The sequence below is a fragment of the Lissotriton helveticus genome, chromosome 4_1 (assembly GCF_964261635.1).
Source record: "Lissotriton helveticus chromosome 4_1, aLisHel1.1, whole genome shotgun sequence".
Lineage (NCBI taxonomy): Eukaryota > Metazoa > Chordata > Amphibia > Caudata > Salamandridae > Lissotriton > Lissotriton helveticus.
Genome location: NC_136063.1, coordinates 1,599,470,138 through 1,599,495,801, shown reverse-complemented (window position 1 = coordinate 1,599,495,801; position 25,664 = coordinate 1,599,470,138). Strand labels below are relative to the sequence as shown.

General features: G+C 42.3%; 1 protein-coding gene across 2 annotated transcripts in view; it reads right to left on the bottom strand.

Annotated features, from left to right (window-relative positions):
- Nucleotides 1-25,664, bottom strand: part of AOAH (acyloxyacyl hydrolase) — a 919,324-nt gene that overhangs the window by 568,776 nt on the left and 324,884 nt on the right. For both annotated transcript variants that reach the window (XM_078688219.1, XM_078688220.1), the window contains exon 5: nucleotides 22,202-22,261. In XM_078688219.1, the coding sequence (XP_078544345.1) occupies nucleotides 22,202-22,261 (60 nt within the window). The remainder of the gene's footprint in view (nucleotides 1-22,201; nucleotides 22,262-25,664) is intronic.

Sequence of the window (25,664 nt, the reverse complement as noted above, 5' to 3'; positions counted from 1 at the left end):
TGATTCCTCATACAGCCCAGGACGGAACCACGCCCAGAGCTCCGGAGTCATTGTTCACAGCCTCAGGCAAGACTAGCAAATGCCAGGCCAGCCCACTCTGCTTACGCTTACAGGGAGGGACGACAATGCTACATGGCCCAGGTTTTCATTGTAGTGATCTGCTGGTCAGAGGTCTAGTTGTCAGCAATCCCACAGCCACTCCCTCACAGCTGGTTTACACCCACACCACACCCATGCAGCACATGGGCCAATAAAAGGCCCGGCACATGTGCTGGAGGCCATTTCCATTCTCTCCTATGACTTGAAGTACATAGAGTTGGTGGCAGCTGGGGCACTTTGCCCGACATGGGCCACCCGCCAAGTGGCGATGACCTGAGTTTCACTGAGTTAGTGCCACCAGAGCTAAGCGGGTGTGCAGCCTGCGATGATGTGTGGCCTCGATACACCATCCTGGCAATCAAGACCCGATTTAAATTGTGAGCTCGGCTGGACGGCGTGTACGCCACGGCTGAGGAGGTTGCTTTGGCACGTGGTGGGCCATCTTGAACACACGCCGGTGGCGGAAGGTGAGCAGAGAGGCTTGTTTGCGCAGCGGTGGGCAGTCACCTCTGGGCGGTGGGAGTGGATTGGGTGCACATGGACGGGCAGACACCTCTGGGCGGTGGGAGTGGATAGTGTGCAGCAGCCTGGGTGCGCAGGAGCGGGCAAACCCCTCTGAGTGGTGAGAGTGGATGGTGTGCAGCAGGCTGGGTGCGTAGGGGCAGGCAGACACCTCTGGGCAGTAGGAGTGGGTGGGGTGCAGCAGCCTGTGTGCGCAGGGGCGGGCAGACACCTTTGGGCAGCGGGATTGGATGGGATGGAGCAGCCTGGGTGCGCTGGTGTGGGACAGTGATTTAGGTGTGTGCAGTTGTATGTACTCTGCCATTACTGATTCTAAACTATGTATCAGAAGAGTGAGCTTGGCGGCTGCACTATGTCTCTGCACGTAGTTGAAGACACACCGGTGGCGGAAAGGTGGACTGTGAGGGTTTTGTCCAGTGTCGGCACTCACTCTCTCTCTCCATCTCTTCCTTTCTCTCTCTCTTCCTCGCTCCCTCTCTCTCACTTTTTCTCTCTCTGTTTCACACTGTTTCTCTCTTTCCCTCTCTCTTCTTCTCTCTCTCACTCGTGCTCTTTTTCTCTATCTCTCCCTCTCCTATGATGGGCGCATGACGCAAAATCTGATCTTTGGTTTTTGTCTTGCAGGCAGTGATTCACAGATTGTCAAGGGATGACATGCCATGGCTGTACCTACTTTTATTTTGTTGTTTTATTTAAATAAAGTGTTTTATATGTAAATCCATAGATGACTGTAATTCTCATTTGTCCAACCTCACATGCATCTTTTTTATTATAATTGTGAAACATCAGCCGATTTGTTATGTTCCAGATTTCGGAAGGTTGCTGTCTAACGTGTTGGTTGGGGGGTGTCAGGTGGGGATGGCAGACAAGGGGCTGGTGGCGGGGGGTGTTGCAGCACTGTTGGGTGTCTGAGCTGTATGATCATTGGCTCCATTGCATCTGTTGTGGTCCAGGTGTGGCTGTGGGCTGGGCTCCCTTTCATGTTGCAGGTTGTGGTCCGACTTTACACCAGGTCAGAGCAGGTGTAAACTTCCTGGTGGTAACGCACCTTATCACCTGTTTTGTATTCTCTTCGCTGATCTTGCTGGTGGTTGAGAAAGTTGCGAAGTAGTGTGTTTGCTGCTTTTTGCACAGGAACGCCTACTCTGCATATCATTAGCGATATTTGCCGGGGTCATCCGTGACAATGCTTTTTGAGGCTGCTATCCCTGGTAAACTGGTGATATCCGCTGATGCACCAGCTTGCGAATGGTGCTTTCAATTTATCACCATTTTGGCTGCAATAAAGTGCCGTTAACTGAGCGATGTGTCCTTGAGAATATGCCCCTCGGTGTTTTAAAGACCTGATAAGTACTCGAGAGCTGCACCCAGCGCGTTCACACTAAGGGGGCAGCACTGAGAGCCATGCACCCTTCGTATTCAAACTTTTTAGAAAAATAAAAAGCGTTCACTTTCATTATTTTTTTTTGAAAGAGGAGGGGGGCCGTGTAGCCCCCCTCCCAGGCCCCTTCTGGCCCCAGGCCCATTCCCTGGAACCTGGCCTCTCTGTTGGCGACCGTAGGGGGAGCCCCAATACCCCTACTGTTCCCCCGGCTCTCTGCCTCCTGCGGGAGCCGGCATTCCTTTTGGGCAACAGGAGCTGCTAACATGCAGCTTACCTTGCCCAAAAGCAATTCTCCTTTCCTTTATTGAAGCGAGAGAACGTTTTCCTCCTCCAGCTTCAACAAAGCAAACCAGGGTTTGCTATCACAGGGTGGAAGCCAAGCTCCCGCCCTGTAATAGCAAACGGCAATGTCCTGGGGGTGGACACCCTGGTACCCTGCAGGTGCCAGCCCTAGAGGGTGGCGGTCCCCAGAGCCATCAAGTGCTCCAGGAGGGGGGGCTGCGTGGCCCCCTCCCTCTATTTTCAAAGACCCAGGGTGGTGGTAGTCCTCGGGGCTGCAGGAGGGCCATGTGCCTTCCCGCACCTAATTTACATAGCCCCGAGGAGGTGGCAGTATGATTATACGATTGCCCCCTGGCCCACCTGGTGGCGCATGTAAATGAAGTGGGAGACCCTCTGCGTAATTTCTTTTTTTTAATTCTCATCCGGATTCGCGCACCCAGCATGCATTTAGCGTTTAAAAAAAATATATATATTAAAAATTGGGGGGCCCTTGTGCGACACCCTGAGCAAGCCTAGGAGGTCAGGGTGTTTCTACCCTGCCACCTTTTCTTCATTTTTCAATTTCTTTTACTGTTTAAGAACCGAGTCACAAGATGGCTGCCAACACTTCCTGGTTTGGAGTGTTGGCAGCCAATTAGAATGAAGCGTGTGGTCGGGAGGGTTCGCAAATAGGCCTGGGCGGTAAATTCCGTTCCACTCGAGGAATTTGGGTAATTTCGTGTTCCACAGAAAACACGGAATTGCCAAAAATTCTGCGATCTGCGGCTTCACTGAATTTTTTGCTTGTTTGCGCTTTCAAAATGCGTGTTCACAAGATATTTCTCCCCGAGCATGCAAACAGCTTTCGCGAACAGATAAAAAAAGCATGACGGACGGGTGGAACAAGCAATTCCGCGTGTTCGCTTAACTTTTGCGTGCTCGCAGAGATTTTTTACCGTTTCGCGGAGCATTGCGTAGTGCGACTACGCAAATTCCACCCACCCCTAGTCGCGAACCCACCCACCCCTAGATATCGATATTCTTCTTTTTTGATTTTCTCAGTAACTACTGATCAGATTTGCACCATTTTACAAAGGATCACTTTCTGAACCAAGAACTAGCTTTTTGCCAAATTTGTGTAATTCCGTTCAGCAGTTCGGGCTGTAGCCTTGGCTAAAGTTTCCCATGGGAAATAGACTTTTTTACTTTTATTTTTCGAATTTCTCAGCAGCTCCTGAACGGATTCACACCATTTAAAAAAAAGGTTGCATTCTGAACCAAGCACTTCCTTTTTGCCAAATTTGATGTAAGTCTGTTCAGCAGTTCGGGCTGTAGCCTTGGCTAAAGTTTCTGATGGAAATTAACATGGACAAAACACTTTTTGGGACCCCACTTTTTTCTCAGCCCCCGCTTGATGAATCACCCTCAAACTTTTAGGATAGGAGCTGACCTGGATAGACCTTTTATTGGGAGAATTTTGCGAAGATTCGTCAAACGACGCCAAAGTTATTAGCAAATCAAAAAATGGTTTTCCTATGGAAAATAATAGGTTTTAACTATAACTAACTACTGGCGAGCGCCAGTAGGTAATATATATATATAGCAGGATTTTTTGAGCTGCTTGAGTGCATGGGAAGTGAGAATACTTCAATATACAGGTCGCACTTTCCCTGAAAAGAAAAGAAATATTTTGGAAAATGAAATTGCAGACTGGAATTTCAACATCGAAATAATGAACTTCCCAGTGCATTATGGACAATGTATTATTCTATGACTACGAAGTGACGCCGAAGTCCTAGATAAAGCGGGCATAATCAAGGTCACGCCCTCATTGATCCACATGGCTCACCTGTGACCAAGGTTCCCTGCGAGCTGAAACATGTTAGGATTGAACGTGCTGCCATGCTGATGAATCTGCAAAAAAAGCTCCTGTTTTCTACAAAGTCCGGTGTGCGGCGAACTTCTTTGGTGCCTACAAGGAAGGTGTTGTTTCACTGAAAAAAACATAGGTTTCAGGCCTTATATAGTTAGGAATTAGCATTTAAAAAACCTTTGAAATTCACTCAAAAAACTATAAATTTTAGGGGTGTTATAGTTAGCTGGGCATTTCACTCATACAAAACCATTGAAATTGCTCCTATATAGTTAGTTGTACTATCTATATTTCGCGCACCCGCAATCCACTGCTGATGATATCACAAATTACATCATTCATGACATGGTCAGTGACATCACTGATGACATCTCAAATGACATCACTGATGACATCATCCAGTGAATGTGGTTTGCTTCGTTATTTAAATATGCATTATATATATAGCAATTTGCATTGAAGAATGAGTGGATATATAAAAATAAATATTTGGATGGAGGATTTAGTAGCAGTGTAATTGACTGTTTACTTTAACAATGTATAGTGTCTCACTAAATATAGTGCATAGTGACTAAACTGTGTGAATATCTGTATCGCTTTGTCAGTTGTTGTGTAAACTGGTTCTCCAGTTGGTTACTAGCTATGTGAAAGTCTATATTAGTTATTAATTAGTTAACTGAGTATTTGTATGGGAGAGTGAATGTGTGTGTGGTTCGGTGGGGGGTGTGTGACTGCCCAAAGATGTGTGAATAGTTGATTCAGTAGATATATGATGTTAAAACTACATGTTCTAACAGTTGTTTTGGTGAGTGAATATCTTTATGGGTGTGGTGATGAGCAAATATATTTCTCAATGGTACATGTCCAACAAACTAGAAAAATAAAAGGCAGTGTATGTGTCAGTTGTTGTATATAAATAAGTATATATAAGACTCAATGATTGTGTAAGTGACTATATGGATAACTGTATACTTGTAATAATGATTTTATAATACACTAAGTATGACTTACTATCTAAATGAATAGATGAAGTGGTGTTTGTGTACGTGTGTAGCTAAGTATGTAAGTATGATCCATTGTTTGCATAAGTGAGTAGGATAACTTCATATGTGAATAGGTTGTGTGCTTGTGTCTAATGTCGATATAGGTGTATAAGTATTTTTGATAGTGTTCTATTGTTCATTGAAAGCATGTATGAGTGAATCTACAGGTAAGTGATTAGATGTGTGTATACATCTAGGAATCACTGAGTGGGTTTTTAGATACTTGTATTGCTGTGTCAATGGATTCAAATATGATACTCTGTATTTTACAAAGAGTGATGAAATATTTTACTAGTGTATGAAAAGGTGTATGTGATTGTCACGTGGATGATGTCATCAGTGATGTCATTTGAGATGTCATCAGTGATGTCACTGACCATGTCATGAATGATGTAATATGTGACATCATCAGTAGTGGATTGCGGGTGCGCGAAATATAGTTAGTACAACTAACTATATAGGAGCAATTTCAATGGTTTTGTATGAGTGAAATGCCCAGCTAACTATAACACCCCTAAAACTTATAGTTTTTTGAGTAAATTTCAAAGGTTTTTTAAATGCTAATTCCTAACTATATAAGGCCTGAAACCTATGGTTTTTTCAGTGAATTTCAAAGGTTTTTTAAATGCTAATTCCTAACTATATAAGGCCTGAAACCTATAGTTTTTTCAGTGAATTTGCAAGGTTTTTTGCTAATTCCTAACTATATAAGGCTTGAAACCTATGGTTTTTTCAGTGAATTTCAAAGGTTTTTTAAATGCAAATTCCTAACTATATCAGGCCTGAAACCTATTGTTTTTTCATTGAATTTCGAAGGTTTTTTAAATAACAATTTTTAAATGTATTAATTGTTAATTTTTTTATACTGATTTACAACATTTTTGCAGGCAGGTATTCAGAGGGCACGCCCCATTTTTACAACACTCTGCAGCGCAGCTCCATGGTGCTTACTGGAGATACCTGTTGGAATAGTTCCCTCTAGGGGACCTCTGGATTGAACAGGAATTAATTCCCCAACTTAAACTGTGCAAACGCACCCTGTAGAGTGTTCTAAATTGGGGGATTAAGTTCCCTTGCATACTAGGGGTCCCTGGGAGCCAACTAGTCCACCTGAAACCTCCAGTATGCGCCAGGGGGCTGCATGCAGAGAGGTGTAATGAGGCCACACCCTTTTTTACACCTCTCTGCAACGCAGCCCCCGGGCGTGTTTGCAGAGGGGGAACTAATTCCCCTTGCATACTGGGGGTCCCTGGGGGCCAACTAGCTCACCTGGAGCCTCCAGTATGCGCCAAGGGGCTGCATTGCTTTGCCCCGGGGGGCAGCAGTCCCCGGGGCAGTGTGGGGGGGGATTGGGGACCCCCCACACTTCTTTATCACTATGCCCCTGTGATTTGGTCCCCCCGGGGGGTAATTTAAAAAAAAACAGACCGGGTTTTTAAAAAAATTAATTTGGGCCTTTTTTGTCCTTGTGGGACCACCTGGGCAGGCCTAGGGGGTCAGGGTGTGTCTACTCTGCCCCCTTTTTGTGTTCTACACATTTGTTTTTCTGCTTTCTTGTGCCTCGGTCTACCGAGCACAAGATGGATGCCTGGTTAGAAGTGTTGATAGCCAATGAGCATGCAACTTTCTCGGGAAGGCATGCTGATTGGCTGCCACTGTCTGTCAACACTAGCACAAGATGGATGCCAACACTTCCTGGTTAGAAGTGGTGACAGCCAATGAGCATGCAGCTTTCTCTGGAAGGCATGCTGATTGACTGCCACTGTCTGTCAACACTCCAAACCAGGAAGTGTTGGCAGCCATCTTGTGCCTCGGTAGAACCAAGGCACAAGAAAGCAGTGAAACAAAGGTTGGAAAACACACAAAGGGGGCAGGGTAGAAGCACCCTGACCCCCTAGGCCTGCTCAGGGGGTCCCACAAGGACCCCCAAGGCCCCCCCAAATTATATATATAATTTTAATTTACGGGGTGCGCGCACCGTACGCGTACCTATGCGAGGTACGCTTACTGTGCGCGTACCCCGCGATTTAAAAAAATATAATAATTTTTTTGGGCCTTGGGGATCCTTGTGGGACCCCCTGAGCAGGCCTAGGGGGTCAGGGTGCTTCTACCCTGCCCCCTTTTTGAGTTCTACACGTTTGTTTTTCTGCCTTCCTGTGCCTCAGTCTACCGAGGCACAAGATGGCTGCCAACAATTTCTGTTTTGGAGTGTTGACAGACAGTGGCAGCCAATCAACATGCAGCTCGCGCACGCAAAGGTACGCGCATGTGCGTGCACGGTACACGCACGGTACGCGGACCTGTGCGCGTACGGTGCGCGCTTATAGATATATAAATGTATAAGTTCCTGTATAACTAAGTATGTGTTTCTATAAGTGATCGTTTAAGAGAGTCAGTATGTGTATGTTTGTGTGTATAGCTGTATATGCAAGTAAATGGATATTTGATAGTTTATTTGCATGTGTTAGTATGTGTGTAAGTAACTCTATTGACAAGTATCGGTGTGTAACAGGATGTATAGGTGTATGAGCACATATGATGATTGAGTACATGTATGAGTGACTATATAGAACTGTTGGTGAATGAGTGGATGTGGAAGTAGATGTTGGAATAGGTTGTTGTAACTGGTATTGGTATCTCCATTTTCTTGAAAATTTTAGTTTCTATTTTTGAATGTGTGTATTAGAGTGAGAGGAGGTCTGCCACTCTTTCACAAGGATGATGTCATCAGTGATGTGATTTGAGATGTCATGAGTGATGTCACTGACCATGTCATGAGTGATGTAATATGTGACATCATCAGAAGTGCATTGCGGGCGCGCGAGTTATAGTTAGCTGAACTAACTATAACGGGGGAATTTCAAAGGTTTTGTATGAGTAAAATGACCAGCTAACTATAACTGGTGTGAAACCTATGGTTTTTTCAGTGAATTTCAAAGGTTTTTAAAATGGTAATTCCTAACTATAACGTGTGTGAAACCTATTGTTTTTTCAGTGAATTTGCAAGGTTTTTTAAATGGTAATTCCTAACTATAACGTGGCTGAAACCTATGGTTTTTTCAGTGAATTTCAATGGTTTTGTAAATGATAATTTTTAAATGTATTCATTACATTACATATTTTTAATATAAATTGAAAAAAAAATGTTTTCACACCTCTCTGCAACGCAGCCCCCTGGCGCTTTTGCAGAGGGGGAACTAATTCCCCTTGCATACTGGGGGTCCCTGGGGGCCAACTAGCCCAGGAGCTTCCAGTATGCTCCAGGGGGCTGCGTTGCTTTGCCCCGGGGGGCGGCAGTCCCCGGGGCAGTGTCGGGGGGATTGGGGACCCCCCACACTTCTTTATCACTATGCCCCCGCGATTTAGTCCCCCCGGGGGGTAATTTGAAAAAAACCAGACCAGGTTTAAAAAAAAAAAATTGGGGCCTTGGGGGTCCTTGAGGGACCACCTGGGCAGGCCTAGGGGGTCAGGGTGTGTCTACGTTTGTTTTTCTGCTTTCTTGTGCCTCGGTCTACCAAGCACAAGTTGGATGCCAGCACTTCCTGGTTTGAAGTGTTGACAGCCAATGAGCATGCAGCTTCCTCGGGAAGGCATGCTGATTGGCTGCCACTGTCTGTCAACACTCCAAAACAGAATTTGTTGGCAGCCATCTTGTGCCTCGGTAGACACAGGAAAGCAGAAAAACAAACGTGTAGAACTCAAAAAGGGGGCAGGGTAGAAGCACCCTGACCCTCTAGGCCTGCTCAGGGGGTCCCACAAGGACCCCCAAGGCCCCCAAAAACATTTTTTTTTCAAAACATCACGGGGCGCTCGCACGGTGGGTGCGCACACGGGTGCGCGCACGGTGCACGCTTATAGATATATACATTTTTTCAAATTCGATTTTCTCAAAAAGGGCGAACTGCGAATCAGACTCTACCATTTTTCCAAATTTGATGTAATTCCGTTCAGCCGTTCGGGCTGTTGCCGTGTCTAATCGTCCTATGGAAATTAACATGGGTAAAACACATTTTGGGACCCCCCTTTTTTCTCGGCCCCCGCTTGACGAATCTACCCGAGACTTTCAGGGAAGGAGCGGGACGGGCCATCTTCTTTGAGAAATTCGCGAAGATTCAACAACCGGTGCCAAAGTTATTCCCAATAGAATGTTGTGGATTTCCTATGGAAACTAGGTCCTAACTATATATACCTACTGGCGACCGTCAGTAGGTAATATATATATATATATATATATATATATATATATATATATATATATATATATATATATATATATATATATATATATATATATATATTCACTGAAAAAAACATAGGTTTCAGGAGTTATATAGTTAGGAATTAGCTTTTACAAAACCTTTGAAATTCACTCAAAAAACTAAGTTTTAGTGGTGTTATAGTTAGCTGGACATTTTACTCATACAAAACCATTGAAATTGCTCCTATATAGTTAGTTGTACTAACTATATTTCGCGCACCCGCAATCCACTGCTGATGATGTCACATATTAGATCATTCATGACATGGTCAGTGACATCACTGATGACATCTCAAATGTCATCACTGATGACATCACTGATGACATCATCCAGTGAATGTGGTTTGCTTCGTTATTTAAATATTCATTATATATATATAGCAATTTGCATTGAAGAATGAGTGGATATATATAAATAAATATTTGGATGGAGGATTTAGTAGCAGTGTAATTGACTGTTTACTTGACCAATTTATAATGTCTCACTAATTATAGTGGATAGTGACTAAACTGTGTGAATATCTGTATCACTTTGTCAGTTGTTGTGTAAACTGATTCTACAGTTGGTTACTAGCTATGTGAAAGTCTATATTAGTTATTGATTAGTTAACTGAGTATTTGTATGGGAGTGTGAAAGTGTGTGTGGTTCGTGGGGGGTGTGTGACTGTCCAAAGATGTGTGAATTGTTGATTCAGTAGATATATGTAGTTAAAACTACATGTTCTAACAGTTTGGGTGAGGGAATCTCTTTATGGGTGTGGTGATGAGCAAATATATTTCTCAAAGGTACAGGTCCAACAAACTAGAAAAATAAAAGGCAGTGTATGTGTCAGTTGTTGTATATAAATAAGTATACATAAGACACAATGATTGTGTGAGTGACTGTATGGATAACTGTATACTTGTAATAATGATTTTATAATTCACTAAGTATGACTTACTATCTAAATGAATAGAAGAAGTGGTGTTTGTATAAGTGTTTTGCTAAGTAAATATGTAAGTATGATCCATTGTTTGCATAAGTGAGTAGGATGACTTCATATGTGAATAGTATGCGTGCTGTTGTTTAATGTCGATATAGATGTATAAGTATTTTTGATAGTGTTCTATTGTTCATTGACAGCATGGATGAGTGAATCCATAGGTAAGTGATTAGATGTGTGTATACATCTATGAATCACTGAGTGGATTTTAAGATACTTGTATTGCTGTGACAATGGATTTAAATATGATACTCTGTATTTTACAAAGAGTGATGAAAAATTGTAATAGTGTATGAAAAGGTGTATGTGATTTTCACGTGGATGATGTCATCAGTGATGTCATCAGTGATGTTATTTGAGATGTCATCAGTGATGTCACTGACCATGTCATGAATGATCTAATATGTGACATCATCAGCAGTGGACTGCGGGTGCGCGAAATATAGTTACTACAACTAACTGTATAGGAGCAATTTCAATGGTTTTGTATGAGTAAAATGTCCAGCTAACTATAACACCACTAAAACTTATAGTTTTTTGAGTGAATTTCAAAGGTTTTGTAAAAGCTAATTCCTAACTATATAACTCCTGAAACCTATGGTTTTTTCAGTGAATTTCAAAGGTTTTTTAAATGCTAATTCCTAACTATATAAGGCCTGAAACCTATGTTTTTTTCAGTGAATTTGCAAGGTTTTTTAAATGCTAATTCCTAACTATATAAGGCCTGAAACCTATGGTTTTTTCAGTGGATTTCAAAGGTTTTTTAAATGCTAATTCCTAACTATATCAGGCCTGAAACCTATGTTTTTTTATTGAATTCACAAGGTTTTTAAATTCTAATTCTATTAGCGGATAACGTTTTTATATATTCAAACGTTTTTTTAATGCTAATTCCCAGCTATATAAGGCCTGAAACCTATGGTTCTTTCAGTGAATTTCAAAGGTTTTTTAAATGCTAATTTCTAACTATAAAAGGCCTTAAACCTATAGTTTTTTCAGTGAATTTGCAAGGTTTTTTAAATGCTAATTCTATTAGCGGATAACGTTTAAATATATTAATATCCTAGTGGGACCACCTGAGCAGCCCTAGGGGGTCAGGGTGTTTCTACCCTGCCCCCTTTTTTTGTTCTACACATTTGTTTTTCTGCTTTCTTGTGCCTCAGTCTACCGAGGCACAAGATGGCTGCCAACAGTTTCTGTTTTGGAGTGTTGACAGACATTGGCAGCCAATCAGAATGCAGCTCGCGCACTAGAGGTACGCGTACCGTACGCGTACGTGCGCGTACCGTAAGCGTACGGGTAAGCTGCTATAGATATATATATTTTTTTGAACCTAAATTACTCAAAATCCACTGGAGCACATATCTTGAGACAGCAAAGGCACATCGGGCTACCAGTCCCTACAATTTTGCCAAGTTTGGTGGAAAACCATTCAGCCGTTCGGGCTAAAAGTGAGTCCAACCGCCCTATGGAAATTAACATGGGGAAAGTTAAGGAAAATTACAGGCAGATCCCTCAACCGGCGCCAAAGTTATTCCCAAGAGAATGTTGCGATTTCCCTATGGAAAACAATCCTAACTATATATACCTACTGGCTATCGCCAGTAGGTAATATATATATATGTATATATATATATGCGGAAACTCCAAACACCACTTCCGAGTCAGACAGAAGTCAGATCGGCGAGGGAACAGAGGAGACGGACCACCAGGTGCGCTTCACAGGTTCTTTTATTGCAAAATAGTCGGTAGGCAAGAGGGCACTACGCGTTTCGGGCTTGAAAAGCCCTTGTTCACATGCAAGTGAGCCAGTTAAAAAATTTTTAGTTTTATAATGCAGTGCATACCCAATCAGCCCGCCCAGTCACATGATGTCAAAGTGTCATAGAAATAAAAGACATACTTCTCCTGTCTATCGGAGTATAGTGTTTCATACGGAATTTTTTACATTATAGCAACTAGTGTGTATATCATTTAAGAAAAAACATGCTTTAAGGCAACATACCATGAAATATAACACTATGCAATAATTGTGCAATATGGTCCCATAAACATTGTTTATAAGAATTTCATATTTCAGGATAAATCCTTTAAAAAAAAGACCGTAAATTTCATATATATAGTATTTAAAGTGACTGGAGAACTGATTTATAAGTGCAAATATATACAAATTTGACTGGTTCCGAGCCTGCGTCAAGTGGAGTATATTAAAGTGCATGAGGGAATAGGGGAGATGGGGATAAAGTGCTGAATCCACATATTGCAAAAAGTACCTTGTGTATTCAATGCATAAATGCAATTTAACAGTTAGAGATAGGACACTGTCCTTTTCTGTATCTCTTAAAACACTGTAAAAACATTTGATACCAACATAAAAAGTACAATATGTAAAATTACTTATGGCTAAAAACACCCAGTGTAAAAAAGTGCTAATAAATATCAGACACAGTTTGATAAAAAAAGGTGTATACAAAATATTAAATAGCAATCAGTGTATATTTACAAAATTGGAGGAGGTAAGGAGCTAGGTGTATTTGATGGCAAAGTGGCCAACAAGGAACTTGACTGGCCAATCAACTGGCTTACTAGACAAGTACTAGAATGTTGCGATTTCCCTATGGAAAACAATCCTAACTATATATACCTACTGGCTATCGCCAGTAGGTAATATATATATATGTATATACATATATATATATATTACCTACTGGCGGTCGCCAGTAGGTATATATAGTTAGGATTTTTTCTCTATGGGATTTTTGAAAATTCTATGTCGAATAACTTTGGCGTTTGTGGACGGAATTGGCTGAAATTTTCAGGAAAATGGCACATTTTGTTTCTGAGCAGCCCCTGAAAATTGGGGGGGGGGGGTTCGTCCAGGGGGGGTCGAGAAAAAAGGGGTGTCCCAAAACGTGTTTTTAACATTGAGTTTTCCATAGGGCGGTTGGCCTCACTTTTAGCCCGAACGGCTGAATGGATTTGCACGAAACTTGGCAAAATTGTAGGGACTGGTAGCCCGATGTGCCTTTTGTAGGTCTCAATATATGTGCTCCAGTGGATTTTGAGAAATTAACGTTTAAAAAAAGATATATATCTGTAACAGCGGACCGGGCAGCGCTCCGGTTCGCGGACTTTTCGCACAACGGAGCTTTGTGAAGCGAAGCTGATTGGTTCTCCGGCGTCTGTCAACATTCCAAACAGTCCGTAGCGGCCGCCATCTTGTCTCTCGGTAGGATCGAGAGACAAGAGGAGGCGAAAGCGAAGGGGCAAATGACCATAAGGGGGCATAGTAGATCCTCCCTGACCTCTTAGGTTTGATGTACCATTTTGCCAAGTTTGGTGTAATTCCGTTCAGCCATACAGGCTGTAGACGTATCTAAATGTCAATAATCGAACGGCTGAATGGATTTGCACGAAACTTGGCAAAATATTAGGGACTGGTAGCCCGATGTGCCTTTGCTAGGTCTCAATATATGTGCTCCAGTGGATTTTGAGAAATTAACGTTCAAAAAAAGATATATATCTGTAACAGCGCTCCGCTTCGCGTACTTTTCGCGTTACAGAGCTTTGTGAAGCTGATTGGTTCTCCGGCGTCTGTCAACATTCCAAACAGTCCGTAGCGGCCGCCATCTTGTCTCTCGGTAGGATCGAGAGACAAGAGGAGGCCAAAGCGAAGGGGCAAATAACCATAAGGGGGCATAGTAGATCCTTCCTGACCTCTTAGGTTTGATGTACCATTTTGCCAAGTTTGGTGTAATTCCGTTCAGCCATTCAGGCTGTAGACGTATGTAAATGTCCTATGGAAAATTGCATGGGGAAAACACATTTGAAAGTGTTGAAATTTAGAACCAATTAAAATGTTACTTTGGTTTTGTATTTGTGTGTGATGAAAGTTAATTGGTTATGTGTATATGTCAAATGAGAGGAAACCACAGCCATTTTGTGATACTACTGTCTGAGGTACATTTGTGAGGAATTTTTGGTGGTGAATTTCTGGTGTTTGATTTACACAGTACTAACACTTCTCCTACTTTTAAAAAGGTGAGTTGTTAATTTGTAAGGGGAACTATGTTGTACACTTGAAGATAATTTGAAAAATGTTTTCTGTTATTTATTTGCAGTCCTTCTGTTATACTAAATACTTGATAAAGTTAGTTTTATATTATGTATTACTAAAAACGATAAATGAAAGTGATTATTTTTTTCTGCAATTTACAGCAAGCAATTTCAAAATAAAATGGCTCACAATGAAGAGACCGTGGCAATTTCTTTTGAATTGTCCACTACATTGATTGAAATTGAGAGCACCAATAATGAAATATTGTCACAAGGAGGAGATGACGTGTATGATTTCATTAGATTGATTGAAATTGAGAGCACCAATAATGAAATATTGTCACGAGGAGATGACTTGAATGATTCCACTACATTGATTGAAATTGAGAGCACCAATAATGAAATATTGTCACGAGGAGATGACTTGAATGATTCCACTACATTGATTGAAATTGACAGCACCAATAATGAAATATTGTCACAAGGAGGAGATGACTTGAATGATTCCACTACATTGATTGAAATTGACAGCACCAATAATGAAATATTGTCACAAAGAGGAGATGACTTGAATGATTTTTTTGATCAATCTGTTGATGGCGAATTTATCGAATGTTTGGAGACCATAGAGTTACAAGAATCATCATTGCAGACTTTTCATGAGGAAATTGCTGATGAGGACATGTTACTAGTTCTTTCAAATTTAGAAAATTCTGAAGAATAAATTTATATTTAGAAATCAAAAATTGTTTGAGACATTATTCATTTTTATTTTTAATTTATGAGGTTGTAGCGAAGTGATTGTAGTATAAAATGAGACTTATAGTATAGAGTGCAACATTTTTATGTTACATGGTAAGTTTACTCATATTTACTTCCCTTCTGCCACTATATTATCTCCAATGTGTATTTGACATCTCTTCTTCATCTCCGGCCTCCTTTCTCTCACTGTGTGTCTCCGATGCATCTTATCGCTGCTATTTTGTGTAATTACAGAAGAGAGTAAAATAAAATAGTTCGGAACGTGAAAAGGGGGCAAAGTAGAGTACCCCTCACCCCCTAGGCCTTTTCAGGCGGTCCCAAAAGGATCAGTTTCTGCTTTCCTGAGAGATTATGGTATGAGTTCCATATACCACAATAATTTGCATTACAACATGCAAGATATCTATCTCCTATTACCAACTTTTGGAGATATTCGCGCTAAGCGCGAATATCTCCAAAAAGTAACACCTGCCCTGAGCAGTTCTTAGCCATGTTATCCAATGGGAGGTGGATAAAATGGCTAAGAGCATTAGCTCGGTAATGCATGAATATCGCTGACTTTTTAGCGATATTCATGCATTGCGGCCGTTTATTATCGCATTTGCGATAAACCTTGATAATAGCAAGGTTTATCTTCGATAATTTCTGACGATGCTTAGCGGTAAAAAATTCATTGGTAAGCATCGTTAGCGATAAATATCGCTTAACTTTGGTAATATGCACCAACGTCTGTTAACGTTCGATTCGAAGGAAATGAGGAAGTGTTGAAAAACATTGTTTGCGCCATCTTGCCTTTTTTGAAATGCCACACTTTTGTCGTGCACGGCAGCCATTTTAGATGCCTTGACCAGACCCACTCTCTGCACGCTGTCGATTCGTAGCATGGCTCCCCACCCTCGCAAGCATCTTCCCCAGGCACTGGTCACCCCCGCTCTCTGTCTTATGCATGGGCAATAAACCTCCCCCCATCTGCGCTGCTCTTCCCTGAGAATCACACTCTGTGCCCGCCCGACACCTCCCTTTCGCCCTATTCACTACCGCACCCTCTGACACTCCTCTTCCTCTGTGTCCGATTGTCCAGGCTATCAGCTAGCCCTGCAGATGTAGTTTAAGGCTCCAGCTGTAAAGAATCACCCCTCTTCAAAGGAGTTATAGTAGATCAAGGCCCACACCCGATGAGATCCGTCACACCACACGTGTTCCTACTATCTGAAAACCATCCTGTATTGTGATTGGGGAGGGGACCGAGCCTGAAGCGGAAGATTCCAGGAATGACTCTTTGTACATCAAAGTTTTTACAATTATGTGTCACATTAAAAATATATAGCACTCCAACAAAGTAGTAGGAATATAAAACTTTAATAACATATAAATATATACAACAAAACAAAAACAGTAAAAACATTTAAACAACGAAGAGACCGTGGCAATTTCTTTTGAATTCCTGATGAGGACATGTTACTAGTTCTTTCAAATTATAAAAATTCAGAAGATGTTGCCTGGGGGTGGGTCGTCAGTAGCAGTCTGTTGTGCGAATAGTTCCAAGGCAGCAGAACGTGCTGAAATCTAGATGGCACGAAAGTGATGTCTAGTAAGTTGCCGCCCAGCAAATAACGGCGTGGGGCGCCGCGGGGGTGAGTGAGTCCAGTAGGCACCACAGCTATTCTTACCGGCATTGCAGAATTACTGCTGGGGACAATGCCTGTGCTGTAGCAGGGTCACAGCAGAAACAAAAAGGATTCTGTTGAAGATGTTGTTGGTTTTCAATTTGAAAACAGTTCTGGTGTCAACTGCTATGCTAATGTAGTGGTTAATGTTTTGTTTTCTCTAGAAAATGTAAAAGAGGGGGAGGCAGTCCAAAGTTCCGTTAAAAGGGCAAAGGAAAGGATCGGTGGTTTGAACTATCAGTCAAAAAGGGGAGGGGGTGCAACAATTTTTCCTACCGGGTCACACTGTGCTTTCACCGGAACTGAGGTCTGCAGGATTCTAGTAATTCAAAGTGAGGCTGGCGCCAGCATGGGAGCGGCGACGTCCCGCGGATACAGTTTCGTCACTCCACGGGCGATCATGGCAGTCATTCCCCATCGGGGGTCGGAGACTCCCGCGGCTCCTCTAGAATCTTCAAGGTCGTGGAGGACTACGGTGGTGGAGTCAACCAGTGACCGGGCCATTTCTTTATGCTGGGCCTGCTCTTGCCAGGTCGACCGCCATTTTGAGAGTTCGGTAGCTACTGGCGATCGCGGGGTCAAATGAGCGGACGGGCTCCACCCTGCCGGGCGAGACGTTGCAGCATGGCCACAGTGGAAGAACCCTTTTCCGGGCGCCTGGAGCGCTGAGGGTGCAGCTGGGAAGCCTCCACCTGGGGAGGCGGGAGAGGCCTGTTCGCACCGTCTCTCCCTCCCAGTGCACCCCACGGCGTCTCGCTTGAGATTTGTTATGGCCGGACCAGGCGATGAGGACGAGGGGGGGGGGGTCGGAGGCATGTGCAAGACATCCCCCCCCAGTGTTGTCGCAGCCATTATTCAAGAAAGAAGAAGTGTCCCGTCCGTCTTCGGGCCGGGCTTCCGGTGGATGTCGGCCGGACGCCCCTGGCTCTGGCCCCATGAACGGGTTCCTTGGTTTATCGGCTGCAGCCGGATCCCGTCGGCCTCGGCCCCCCGACCGTTTGTGGCCGGACCGGAAGAGCATGTGGCGGGACTACCTGAAACTGTCAAGGGCCACCGCGGCCGGACTGGGAGAGAGAGGGGAGGGTCGAGGAGACATTCCCCCCCCTGCAACTCTTCAGCGTTGTAAAGGAAATCCCCTGGCCGGGTCCCGCTGGCCTCGGCCTCTCCTCCGGCTACACCCTACGTTAGGATCTCCTGGCCGAGGCGTGGCAGCAGGACCCGCCTCATATGGGCTGCTCCCGGCTGGGCGTAGCCGCAACCCTGCCCCACCTTGGAAGTTTCCAGAGTGGGGGCGGATGTTCTACTGACTTGCATTTTCCCTAGTCTATCGATTTTTTTGGCGTGGCAGGCGGTGGGACAGCGAGGGGTGATTTGGTTTCTCTTACTGTTTTTCTGGTCTCTCACCACTGGCATATTTTAACGTTTTCTTGTTTCTAGGACATTAATAGGTTTTATCATTACGTTATGTTATCGTTTCTTTGTTCGTTGTTTAATAAAAGTTCATGTTCATCAGTGGCCTACTGATTTTCGTTTTCCTATTCTTTTCTTTCCAGGTTGTTTCATGCTAAAGTTTCTGTTAACAGGATACAGTGATCACTTCGTTATTATTGCATATGTCCTTTTCACTAGGGGTGCTCTCTGGTCGGGCCAGATGACGTATCTCTAGTAAATGGTCCGGGTGAAACAGGTGCATCAATCAGTGGGGAGTAGATAGGCATGACAGATTACAACGGGGGAGAAAGGTCCGCATTACGTACCCTTTCACTATTTGCAAAGATTTTCCTACGTATATTTGCAAACAGGGAATACCTCCAAAAAGAACCAATTCCCAAACAGTCAATGTTTGGGGAAACAATCAATCAATGAGGAACGAAATAGGCACGACGTGTTAAAGGTTTGCGTTACCTACCCTTCACTATCTGCAAAGGGAGAGAGAATATTCCTATTCTTCCTCGTTTGCAGGCAGAGAAGATTCTTAAGAGAACCAACTTCGAACAATTCAATGCTGGATTCAAACAATCAACAAGGGGTACTGTGAACACAAATGAACGCCGCTTATGTACATACACATTGGTATTATCAACAGGTTGTTCCTAATGTTTCTATTTTAGGGAGGTCAAAAAGAGATCCCATTAGTGGCCTACTGATTTTGCTCGATTCCTTTTGTTTTTTTACACGATTTTTAGCTATCTGCAAAGACTAAACAGAGTATTGCGACTCTGTGCTTGTTTGTAAATAGAGAATGAACCAAAGAGAACAATCAATCAAATGGAGAGAGAAGCAGGCACGACGGATTACAACGGGGGCAAAGGCCTGCGTTAACTACACTTCACTATCTGCAAAGAGAGAGTACTCCTAATAGAAATGAGGGGTGGGGGGCAGCATTCAAAGCAGATCAGTGTGCATAAACACGAAAATGTTTTTACTTACCACGTACTTGACATTCGACAGCTTATGATATTTGCTATTAAAAAACCATTGAAATTCACTGAAAAAAACATAGGTTATAGACCATATATAGTTAGGAATTAGCATTTAAAAAACCTTATTTTACTCACACAAAACCATTGAAATTCCATATATAGTTAGTTGCACTAACTATATATCGCGCACCCGCAATCCACTGCTGATCATGTCACATATTACATCATTCATGACATGGTCAGTGACATCACTGATGACATCACTGATGACATCTCAAATGACATCACTGATGACATCACTGATGACATCTCATTTGACATCATTCTTGTGCTAATACGATAAACCTCTTCAGACTCTAATATAACCTTAGATACACTCAGTGTATACAGACACTCATCCATGGAGTTACTCACACACCCAGTCAGTCATGCAAAGAAACAATCTCACCTCCATTTCTTCAACTATACAGTTAAACACACCTTACTTATTGAAACATATACTAACACATATTTACTCTCTTATACAATCCCTGATACAAGTTCACAATGATCGATACAACCACTCACTCATTCAGTGGCTCTCATGCATAGTTATTTATATATGCCAACTCTCACATGTACTGTGTTTTACATATGTACTTACTATGACATGTAGCATTGAGATATCCATTCACTCATCAATACACTCATGCACACAGTCAACTGCCCATGTAGCTGTTTCCACATGCACTCTTGAACTCATACACCTAGTGAATAAACTGCTCACACATCTATGCACAGAGTCACACACCTTCCAGCCACCCCCACACAAACTCAATCTCCCATAGAAATACTTGGGCAACCAATTAATAACACATATAGCCTCTCGTATAGCTAATGATCAACACATGCAGCAGTTTACAGAACAACAGACATAATGATGCACAAATTAAGACAGTTTAGTCACTAACCCATGCATTCAGTGAGACACATTTAATCACTCACTCATACAGTCAGTCACGCACCTACTAAATTCTTCATCCAGACACTTATACATCCACTCATTCTTCAATATGTAAGACATATTTTAACTTTACAGAAACATACAGTCACTGGATGTTGTCATCAGTGATGTCATCAGTGATGTCATTTGAGATGTCATCAGTGATGTCATCAGTGATGTCACTGACCATGTCATGAATGATGTAATATGTGACATGATCAGCAGTGGATTGCGGGTGCGCGATATATAGTTAGTGCAACTAACTATATATGGAATTTCAATGGTTTTGTGTGAGTAAAATAAGGTTTTTTAAATGCTAATTCCTAACTATATATGGTCTATAACCTATGGTTTTTTCAGTGAATATATATATATACATATATATATATATGTATATATATATTTTGAAGACAGTCCTGTCCACTATCAATGCGGACTTCAGCAGGCGCAGACCTCTTTTCCCCACAACAATTCAAAGTCTCAGTAAAACGCCATCACACCAAAGTCATGTCAGCAGTGGAAAGAATTTATTTTGCAATCATAGAGCAAGTGCTCTCCTCGACGCGTTTCGCTCGGCGGACGGAGCTTGGTCACATATATATATATTTATATGGAAAACATGCCTTTTGTCAATGTACAATCATGACTTTACTTTTTAAGGCACTCCATGGGAGTCGTGTATATAACTTCAGATTTAAGTGGGTCACAACTAAAAACACTTTAGAAATGCTGATAACTGCTTGGACAAATTGGGCCCAGGTGAAGTTTCTGCACAATTCGTTATAGGTGTTTGTGTTAAAACTAGAGCAAATGCACTAACGCTTTGGTCTTAATGATTCCAAATGAAAAGGATGTGTGGAGTTCATGAAATATGCACAGCACAAGACTAAAATTGGAACTAGCACCGAAAACGACATACTGCCAATGATCAATGCTCAACCAGTTCTGCAACCTTGCTTCCAGCAGGGCCAAGGGAATTGATTATGCCATGGTAGCTACAAGCACTTGTAAATCGGTGCATTTTATTCAATAGAGAGTGAAGCTCAGCAAAGTTTGGTAGCCTGGGGACCAGTAATACGTTTTATTTGATTCCCTGAAGTTGTTTTACAGTTAACCCCTTTGACTCACAATAGTACATGGATTCACTTACTGCTTCCTGGGCTGACTTCCTCATTAATTGGCCTGTGTAGCCTGCAGCAGTGATCCTTCACTCGTTGTTACAGAAGTGCTTACAAACTCCATACTGTGATAGAACTCGTTTTTCAAGGTATGTGCTCTGCCTGTGGTGTTGGGTGTGGGTGTCTCTCAAGGGATTTCTCGAGGAAGGGACGGAGGTGGGGGAGCGGTGTTAACAGATATATCACTGGTGGGGACTATTTGTGATCCGGAGAATTTGCGAAAAAAAAGTAATTTTGCTGAATTTGTAGAAAACATTAATGAATGGGAAATGTAAAGTTCAGATTACTTTATTACACTGGCTTTATAGGGACCCTTAGTTAATTTCCAAGCACCTTCAATTTTGACACCCACGAGGATTTGAGAACCATTTGTCCAAGGTAACACAGTACAGTGAAGTGGGGTAGTCAAGATTAGATCCCAGGTCTCATTGATTCAAAATGATACATTTAGCTAATCGTCTTCACCGCACTAACCATTTTCAGCTATTAAAGGATTTATTTGTGTTTCAATTCTCATCCCAATAAAATAAAACAAAATGAAGAAAAAGTACACTTAAGATGCGCCACGGTGAGTTCAAACATCTAGTGTCCATCCTACGTTCCCTGTGTTCAAGGTGAATAGCAGAAGGACACCGCCATCTTCTTTCAGACAATGCCTGCAATGACTTTCTTGTAAAGTAATTTCCCCCAAATAGCACCCTGTCTCTCACCATATCATTGGGTTGCTTGATGGTCTGTCTTGCTTTCTTTAATGACATTTCTAAGGCCTCCTGCAATACAAAAGGAAAACAGAATAACATTTCAAACCGAGTATTGTAGGCTATTCCTCGCCTCCTCCCTCGATCTCACTCCCCATAGACAACCTTATTTCATTCTTTCCTTTTTGTATCCAGCAGACAGCTGCCTAGATAGCTGTCTGTTTTTGTTTGATGACATCTGACAGCATGAAACAGACTTCTCTTTGTTAGCAGCCGCCCATTGTCCTTTTAATAACAGTGCTGGATGCTGCCACATTTCTTCAGAGATTATGTTACATTACTTTGAGATGCGTGACGACAAATTCCAAATACATATTTCACAGTGTGTTATGAGTAAATGCAAATAGCATTAAGGATACTTCCTCGGGTATATTTTAGAAAGTGCGGGTTACAAGCAGCATTTCATATATTGACCAGATTTCTCACACTCTCTGGGACATCATAGATGGTCACACAGCTTCTTACTTGAACTCGAAGTAAAATTATAAATCAAGAGATGTTAATTCATTAAATATTTTTATCTAATCCAAACCTCTTTTTACACTTCATTGTATCCATTATTGTGTGATTATAGGACTTCCTCACCACCTAAAATATATGCACTCATGGGGCCACAGTGATATTTCCTATAAACCCAGGTATGCATTTCATATACCAATAATAAAAGTTATGTTTTCCAAAGAGCATGAGGACCATATGAAAAACAACTTCCATTGTAGGGTTCATTAATACATGTTAGTTTACAGAGTGCCATTCCACAGCAAAGGAGGAGTTATTTGCTGAGTTGCAAGCCTTTTTCTTGTATAACAATTATTTATCGAGCAACAAAAGAATGAGCAATTCTTTTACAAAATAAAAACACATCTAATATTCTGCCAAAGGCATACAGAAGTAGCATGGAGAATCAAAAGAAAGAAAGAAGAAGAACATTGTAAACAATATGACCATTAGCTGTCATGCACATTGAAAGACATTTTTTTCTATTGCAGAATACCATATTTCATTAGGAGTGCCTCATTGGTTTAGTCAACACGTGTGGTCCTCTTATGTGACTCTTGTGGCCTTCCTGTGGACAGTATGGTTCACTGTAGGCTAACAATAGGATTTCTGGATTCAGTTAAACTCTTCTTGCAATGTTGTTTATTTACAAGTGCAGCCAATTCATGAGATCGAGCTACAGGTGCAGTCTCAAGATTAACTGAAGCAGAAATCGACAGTCTGGAAAACCATAGTATTTAGTATTAGTGGTGTGCAGTTAGTTGTTATAATGTTTTTAAATGATTACAATAAGGGCTTCACTTAATTCAATACCTACGGGGCACCACAATGGGCCAAAACGAATTGACTTCATCAGGGAGGAGGTCCTAGTAAATGAATACATTCTACAATAGAAAGTAGTTACTTACAATTCAGCATATAACTTGCCCCTCTCTAGATGACATCCCTTTAGAACAATAAACTCAAGTGAAACTAAAACGAATTATTCAATCCTATGTTTCAAGTTAGCTTTTTATATGGTCTCCAGATTCTTTGAAAGAGCTACATTTTATCTATCCATATGCACACCTTATTCCAGTTTGTATCAGAATACATTCAAACTGTGGCATCAAAGGTGCGAGCATTTTAGATGATTGTATGATGGGAAACACCGATGCTAAAATTTACTGTGGCATTGTTTTGTGTGGGTGTTGGCTGTAAGGATGTAAAGCGGCACACATGTCTATGTCAATCTACGCTTGAGCACAAAGGAGATTTGCACTGAAAGTTGATGTGACTGTAGACCCAAAGCGTGCAAAGTGGGCATTCTGATGGGGCTTAGAGGACTGCATGACTGCAGGTGTGATGCAGGTGGGAAATTTGTTCCGAGCCTAGGAACTTCCGTTTGAGGAATTTTTCTTGGAATTCGACTTCCTTCAGGAGCAGTTTCTGCTCCATAGGACAGTAACAGCTGCAATTAGACAACATTGGGGTGTGGGTGTGTCGGAACACATCATAGGAGCTGCCAGGGCTTTAAGTGGGCCGGATCTCACCGGTGCTGAGCACCGGCAGTTTTTTAAATGGGGCCTCGTAACGGGTCTTATGCCCTGGCACAGGCGGTCCATTTTTTTCTGGACTGAGTGACGGCCGGCACATCGAGGTGCGCGTGCTCACACTGCTCACTTCTCACTTACATTATTCAATAGTTCACATGACTATGACAAGAATAGAATGCATAACATCGCTCCTACATCCCTATTCACTGACATACATGCGTGCAGTCTAGGGGATGAATGTTATGTTTGGAAGGAACGCATTCTGCATATGCGAAGGTATGCATTTGGACAGGAGGTAACATTTACACATCTGACATTACCACTTTTAGTTCCACGCGGTTTCCTGCTGCTTTGCTTACCTGGCGTTGGCTCTCCTTCAAGGTTTGCAGCGTACTGTCTTGGCAAGCTTCACAGCAGCCCAGGACAATCACAACAGCCACATGCTTCCATTTGGCAGGGATCTGGCTGGCTCATTGTCCACCACCTGCTGTCTGGACTGATTTGAGGTTTTACGCCTGATTCTCTTTTGTGCGCCACTTCATGTCAAACAAGCACTTCTTCAGTTCTTCAACAGTTCCAGTGGTGGGTGCACCACATGTGCCACCCCCTGTTCTTTATTTCAATAAGCACCTTTTTGCAGTAGGAAGTTTGGATAACATAAAGACTTTGCCCTGGTGTTTCGTTGGGGCCCTGATTAATATGTATACCTCCTACTAAGTCCATATAATGTTTCCCTTCCTCCCTTCAGTATTCTGGGCTACCTGGATCAATGCCTGCCTGCAATTTTGGTTTGTTTTTTTCTGGCGTATGGCACAACAATATGCACAGCAGATTTTAATATCTGTACGCAGCACAAAGTAAATTTGGCACAGCACAGAAAATTCACTTCTCAATGCAATCCAGCTGCTTACCACACAGATGTGAATTGCTCGAAGTTTGGTAAATTGGGCCTGGTGTCAAAAGATGGCAGCTTAGAAGTTAGAGAGATGAAAATCTGGACACTGCACATGATGCTTTGGGTGTGATAGTCCTCAGACACAGATCATGGATCTTCATCAACATATCTGTGCTGCACCTCACAGTGCAACCTTACAGCCTTCATGTAGTTCAGTTCTTCCTTATGCAGATACAACTTCCCATATATTTACATGTTACGCAATATTGGGAGAGGTTTATTAATTTGTTGCCTTAGTTATATGCATTTGAACAAATCGAAGACTATCACGTCATGGACCGAGACTCCATATCATGCCTAAAAAATTTCACATGCAAAAACAACAGTTGATGGACAGAATGCAGAATAATGTCATACATTCACCCCAGTACAGAGATCTGGGCCGAAATCCGTCGTTTTTTTGCTCACCACATCACCCCAGTTCAGA